This window comes from Sardina pilchardus, chromosome 7 (genome assembly GCF_963854185.1).
Source record: "Sardina pilchardus chromosome 7, fSarPil1.1, whole genome shotgun sequence".
Lineage (NCBI taxonomy): Eukaryota > Metazoa > Chordata > Actinopteri > Clupeiformes > Clupeidae > Sardina > Sardina pilchardus.
This window is the reverse complement of record NC_085000.1, coordinates 17,740,228-17,747,727: the sequence shown is the minus strand read 5'-3', so window position 1 is coordinate 17,747,727 and position 7,500 is coordinate 17,740,228. Positions and strand designations below refer to the sequence as shown.

Genomic DNA, 7,500 nt, shown 5'->3' with positions numbered 1-7,500 from the left:
CACACACACACACACACACACACACACACACACACACACACACACACACACACACACACAGTGCTGAAGGAACCAGTCCTATTGGGTTGCTACAGGACACCAAGTCCACTGTTACTGTTGCAGCTGTACGTGGTGCAACAAAATGTGTCACGGAGCCTTCTGGAAGATTAATCAAAAGCCCGTCCCCTGAGATTACACACACACACACACACACACACACACATGCACAGGCATATCTTGGAAGTGGATTGTTCCTTTAACAAGCTGCTTTATATCACCGTTTGCTTGTGTTTCCTCCTCGAATGAAGGGAATTTGACAAGCCCACTTATCCCCCCCGGCCCCTGTGTAAATAAAAACGGGCTGTAAACTGGCATTTTCATATCTGGTCAAGTTTTATTGAATTGCTTCACTGGAGCTTAAAAGTGCTACAGAAACGAGCCAGTCTGAAGTATACTGCAAAAACTCGGTACTGTAAACCATTACAATTTAGTGCTTTTATGCAGAGGCCGAGACGTTTCGTGGGTTTCAAAGAAGATATATTGTCCTTCCAAATCCTCTGTTCTGTAGATGCATCACTCCCATAGCCATGCGCAATCAAGGTGTCCTTGTGTCATACATGGTCCCTTTCATCTGTCCCTGGACACCATCGCTCTTCCATGTATGTCTTCGCTATATTCTCAACATACAGTATGGCCCCTCCATCAGGAATCCATACATGCAATCCCACCCACACACACACACATGTGTGTACTGTCCTTTCATTACAGCCTCCCTGGAGGCATTTCTTCACACAGTCGATACACAGTGCTTTCATTCTCATGTCCCAGAATGCAATCACTCTGCCGTTTTCTCACATGTGGCCATTGTCCTGGCGGCATTGCCGTGGCGGCTGCAATCACTGCGCTCTGAGATTTTTGAGCTGTTCACGCTCCGTTCCGTGGGCCTGACTGTGTGCATGTCTTTGTAGCAGTCTTGAGAGGGAGACATAACTCTCCGATTCCCTGAGAAACCACTCTCTCAAATCAATAATCACTAAAGCACACGGCCCCAGCACGGTCTCCCCAATACCGCTTACTCTGACCGTAAGAAAGCATAAATACACACAGCATACACACACACACTCTCTCTCTCTCTTTCTCTCTCTCTCTAACTCTCTCTCACTTTTGATTGAAGACTTATTTATGGTATCAATCTTCCTCCCGACAAGAAAATGATGGCAGAGCTGGACCTGCAATTCCACCTCCTCACCTCTCGACACAGACCCCACTGCCAGCTACATTATGCAGGAGATTTATGGCTTTCGCCGACCTCTGACCCGCGCCATAGCCGCAGTGATCGACCCGCGGCATTATGACTGGCGCCCCCGGTGGGGTGGGGTGGGGGGGAGAGCGATGAGCACCCTCCCTCCTGCGTCCACCACCTCCACCAGCCTCCCCACCTCCCCAGGCCACTGGTGCTTAGGACTTGGGCACTGTCCCAACCTCACTGTGGGCAGCCTGCTCACAACACAGAGAGACAGAGAGAGAGAGGGAGGGAGAGAGAGGGAGAGAGAGAGAGGGAGAGAGAGGGAGAGAGAGAGAGAGAGTGGGAGAGAAAGAGAGAGAGAGAGAGCATGAGAGAGAGAGAGAGGGAGAGAGAGAGAGAACATGAGAGAGAGCGAGAGAGAGGGAGAGAGAAAGAAAGAGAGAGAGAGAGAGAAAGAGAGAGAGAGGGAGGGAGGGAGGGAGAGAGGGACAGTGAGGGGACCCAGCCGAGCAGAACAAAGCAGAGTCCAACTCCCCTGAGCAGCACAGCGCTGTGTGTTCTCTGAGGATGACAAAGAGAGAGCCACTGCACTCTACCTCTACCTCTTCCTCTAGCTCCTCATCTTCCTCTTCCTCTGCTCCTCCGTGTGGCACAGCTCTTGGCTAACTAATAACTAATGCTGCTCCGACCACATAAGGTGTTTGGGAAGAAGTCTTGCTCCAGGGGCCGCAGAGTTGCATCTAAACATGGCGCATGCGCACGCACGCCCATGCTGCCTCCTCTTTCTCTTGGCAGGTAAATCAGTTGGTGGCATCGGTTGCCACGGCGAGAGGAGCACGCCGCAGTATGGTGACCCAGTTGTGCCGCTGCCACACCGTCCCACTTCCACTCATTACTACAACAAAGCCGGAGCACCGCGGCATGCCGCTCCCCTCCCCTCCTCTAACCCTCCCCTCCCCTCCCCTCCCGCCTGAGGTGATCATAAAAGAGAGCACGTCGAACGAAGAAGAGGAGGAGGAGGAAGAATAAAAAAGAGAGAGAGAACTCACCAAAGACCAAAGCCTTTTCTGTTTGGCTTGAAAGACTTCCCCGTTTTAAAACTCCCCAATTATGCTAATCACCACTGAAATGTTAATATGAAGCAGTCATCAAATTGCCAGCCAAGAGAACACTCAAGTCAGAGGCTATGTTCCATTAAACCGAAACAATATTATGGCAGAACGTGTTCAACTTGGTACAATAATATATATTTTTAATGCACAACACTAAAAATATAATCTTTTAACTAGTTTTAGAGAAAACAAAGGATATTACATTAAGCCTACAGAATGTAAGAACATACAGTACATCTTCTCATATGCACAGCTGAAAGACAATGCCCAAGGGAGAAAAAAAATCAATATAGTTATATATTTGTAACCTTCATATCTTGTTTCTAACCTTGACCTCTGGTGACCACAACCAGGAGCTGTCACTCACTCAAATTACCAGAGCCAGGCAGAGAAATGGGGCAGAAGCCATATCAGGGCTGCACACACACACACACACACACACACACACACACACACACGCTTCTCAGAGGATCCAACACACCCTAACCACAGACTCCCATCACTCTAACCTGAAAGGTGTATACATTTTAGTTTTAAGCTTATGCATGAATCACACTGAAAGGACAGGCTTTTTTATCATCAGTAATGCAGCCTGGTTATTGAGGGTGTGTGTGTGTGTGTGTGTGTGTGTGTGTGTGTGTGTGTGTGCGTGCGTGTGTGTTTTGCCCCCTACACTTGTGGTGTAGCCTATTTATACGGTACGGCTGAGCATTTTCAAGCTGAGTAATCATAAAATGCGGATGAACCATTGACAACAACATGAATACCTGCAACATGACCACTCTACTGCTGTAGCTGAACATGGTTCAGACAGTACATGCAGTTCCAGAACTTTCTACACATGTGAAATGACCAGATCTTGGTTCCAGACGCTTTGTTGTTTCATACAGTATAGTACTATGTATAGTATGTTCAAATTCAAGTGAAAGTTCCATATGTACTGTACTATTGAGAATGCATTGCTCATACTAACTGGGCATTATGGATAATAGACATAATGCATAATATACTGTAAAGATTATGTATTGTATCACCAATGTGTGCATAATGATGCGTTTCATATAAAAAAAAAATCCATGTAATGGTCTTAAAGTGCTAACGCTAATTTGTGCCATGTCAGCAGCCAGCAACAGAGCATTAGCATAATTAATCTGTCTGTGTGAATAACAAATGAGCGGAAAACGACAACGCACTATTATTATAAGAGACACAACAAAGTCAAATGAACAATTACATTTTGTCCCTACTGCCAAACTACAATACTGTTTGTGTGTCCTACGTTTATTATGCACACATCTTTCTACATACCTACAGAGAATTAAAAACAAATCCTTGGAACCTCTTTTTTAATCAAAACACAGCACAATATTTTAGAGCATGATAGCCCTGCTGCTCAGCAAAACAAACAACACAAAGTTTCATTTGCTGATTTGTTTGGGCTTAAAATAGTCTTTGCACTGCTTAAAAATTAAACAACTAGGCTAATTTCCCTTTGAACTCCAAACGAGTGTGTGGCAAAGCGTGGAGGAGATCACACGGCGGCGATGCCATCTTGGGGCATCAAAACAAGACTTTGAAAGGAAACCTTGTGAAGCCTACAGCCAGTGTGTCCCGGTTGTGTTCTCCTCGCTTTTACTCCGTCCCAGCTGTTTGCCTCGACGCGCGGGCTGACAAACGCCTTTGCCTCTTATGAGATGAGAGCTGCTCACAGATGTAATATCGGTGCCAAATCGTATTGGAGCAGAGCGGGTAATTGAATGGGAGTGTAGAGTGAAAGTGTAAGCCGCTCAACGAGTTTACGGAGGAGACCAAAATGGCCGCAGTATGAATTCAGGAACACAACAAGCAACCAAGTTTTTTTTTTTCTTTTTTTTTTTTTGCTTCTATTTGAGAAAACCAACATCAGTACAATGCGTTCATTTAAAAGTAAAATGGAAATGAGATAATCCATACGAGTCTCTCATCCGTAGCTGTGAGAAGTAGGCCCTTCTGGCTAGCACATCCCACAAACACAAGATGCTACCTCATTCACTGACAATGATGGGTTTTAGAGGAGGAATAGAAAAGTGTTTCACTGTACCCAAAAGAAGCGGACTTCCACTGGCGACATGGGAAGGGTCTTCTGCACACTGGCGATATGAGACTGCCTGGGCTTTCAATGGCCTCCAGGGGAAGAGATGCGTGTCTTCTTCAGGGAGAAAAGAAACATTGCAGAAGGGAAAAAAACCACATTTTTATTCAACAGCTTTGGTATCATTCTGAAGCCTTCTTGTTCAATAGTGCAGGACTGGGCTGTTGTATAACCACTCTGCTAATGGCAAAGGAAGTGTTTTGAATCAATGTGTGAAGATGCCAATTACAAAAATACATTCCTATATTTTTGTCCATTACACATATTCCTTTTAAACTATGTTCATCATTGGCCAAACATAAGCAGACATAATAGACATTTTATATGACATGGTTCATTGTTCAGCAGTGTTTCACTTCTATACAGAGGCATCTCAAAGCAAATCTACTGTAGTTTAGCAGCAACAAATCATGTCCATCATGACAAAACATTATCACCTCGCCATTTTAAACTTCCTTCAGCCATTTTTCTCTGGCTAAAACAACAGCCACCCACAACCTGCTATCCATCATGGCAGGTGTTCCAGCCATAGCTAACAAAATGGCGTCTGCAGGCCCAGGCCGTCTGCCAGACACATCCATGCAAAAACAAATGGGGTGTGAAGAGTGAGAAAGGGGCAGAGCGAGGCAAGCAGGCAGAGAGAGAGAGAGAGAGAGAGAGAGAGAGAGATGGATGAAGGGATAAAAGAAAGGAGAGCAGGAGCAGGAGCAGCAGCAGTGGTAGCTCAGCACCTGACGCCAGCAGCGAGATGGATGAGAGAGAGGTTGTGGGGTTGAGCCCTTTTACACTGAGCTGACAGGTAACGAGGGAGGTGTAAAATCACCACAATGCCCCCCCGTCAATGCACACCTGGTCACACACACACACACACACACACACACACACACACACACACACACACACACACAGACCCTTGACCACTCCCTCCCCTGCACACACATATATCTGCTCCCCACACCTACACACACATGCACACACACACACACACACACACACACACACACACCTCCACATACACCTACACATACACCTACACATACACCTACACACACACCAACACACACACCTACACACACACACACGCACACACACCCCGAGGCCAAATAGGAGTGACGCCTATAAAGACATGGCGAGCGGGTCCTGTGGGAGCCTAATTGGTGTATCAGAATGAGGGGGAGTGGGTAATTGAGGTTTCCCCCATTGAGTCCTGACACTGCCTGTCGGATGTGGGAAGGTTGGGGTGTGGGGGGGTAAACACGACCCCAGGAGCCCTCAAATCAAACATGTCCTCGCTCGGTCTCATGACAGTGTTAATGACTGGCAAAGTGGGGCCAATGGCTTAGAAGCCATTTCTCTCCTGAGAGAAAGAGAGTGAGAGTGAGGGGGGAGAGAGAGAGAAGAGGAGAAGAGCACAGTGATGTGGGGGTGAAAGGAAGAGAGGGAAGGATGAAGAGAGAGAGAGGAGAGAAGAGAAGAGAAAAGAAGGGAAGGGAACAGAAGGGAACAGAGGAGTAGTGAAGAGATGAGAGGGAAGAGAAGAGAAGAGAAGAGAAGAGAGGAGAAGAGAATAGAAGAGAGAAGAAGAGAAGGAGGGGAGGTAGAAAAGGGAGACACAGTTATGTGTCATTGGTAAATCATGGTTGCTATTAGAGGCCATAAACAAGCAGGTTTAAAAGCTTCCAATGCATCCATTTTTCTGTACAACAGCAAAAAATGAGAGCAAATGTTAAAAGTGAAGATTGTAAAATGACACACTGATTGATTTATCTGATATATCGCCGATGCAGTAATGTTGTTTGCAAAGACCACCGGCCAGTCAGGCCTAGAGGCCCAGGCTAATAGCAACTCTTCCTGGCAGGACATTTTACTGAGCGTCATCAGTTTTCGATAATGAGGCCTAAAAATTGATATCTGAAATGGAGCCAGACATCAAACTTCAAATGCATCTGGCATGTGGTCTCTGCACATTCGCCACAGACTCCTCATAAATTATCTGTCAATTCCAGAGCAAGAATGATTAGCCTATTACAGCTCCACATTCTCAAAATGGCTCCTATCATTTCAAACATCCGCACATGCAGTGCTTAAAATGTATATTAGATTGATTATCATAGATTGCTCATAAAGTGCAGTTTAAAAGAAAAAGAAACAGAGGTGAAATGCTCCAGTGCTCTATGCCTGCCTTTCATGATTTGGATATTCTCCACTATCTGGACCACTGCAATACTGAATATAAGAACTGAATTTAAAAATACAGCAGAGGCTACATTAAAGGGATAATCCGGAGTGAAATGCACTTTAGATCAATTTTTCGGACTATTGGGAGTACATACGTTGAGTTGACACCAAAATCATGTCATTCGGATGTATTTTGAGAAAGTTCGCGCTCACCGTTTTTAGCCAAAACTCGTTAGCCTGGAAGTGACCGGGGCGTGTCCTTTCGCCGCTACAAAACGCTATTTTTATACCTCTTCTACTGTTCCAAACAACACTACACTTACGTGGTAGTGAGTAGAGGTTCCCTAAAGCCAAACCGAAGTATCCGCACGTCTTTATGTGGTCAGATAGAGAGTCCAGAATGAATTTAATCGAGTCCGTACCTTTCCGGAAATGTTAGTAAAGTGTTGTGAAAACGTTGCTAGCTGCAACAGCGACATTTCCGGAAAGGTACTGACTCGATTAAATTCATTCTGGACTCTCTATCCGACCACATAAAGACGTGGGGATACTTCGGTTTGGCTTTAGGGACCCTCTACTCACTACCACGTAAGTGTAGTGTTGTTTGGAACAGTAGAAGAGGTATAAAAATAGCGTTTTGTAGCGGCGAAATGACATGCCCGAGTCACCTCCAGGCTAACGAGTTTTGGCTAAAAACGGTGAGCTCGAACTTTCTCAAAATACATCCGAATGACATGATTTTGGTGTCAACTCAACGTATGTACTCCCAATAGTCCGAAAAATTGATCTAAAGTGCATTTCACTCCGGATTATCCCTTTAAACCTGAATGCTA

At 45.6% G+C, this 7,500-nt stretch overlaps 1 protein-coding gene across 1 annotated transcript in view; it reads right to left on the bottom strand.

The window, feature by feature from the left end:
• The window catches only part of LOC134087475 (uncharacterized), a 51,172-nt gene that overhangs the window by 20,976 nt on the left and 22,696 nt on the right, over positions 1-7,500 (bottom strand). Inside the window, exon 3 of the mRNA XM_062540987.1 lies at positions 4,439-4,546. Coding sequence (XP_062396971.1) covers positions 4,439-4,546 — 108 coding nt within the window. The remainder of the gene's footprint in view (positions 1-4,438; positions 4,547-7,500) is intronic.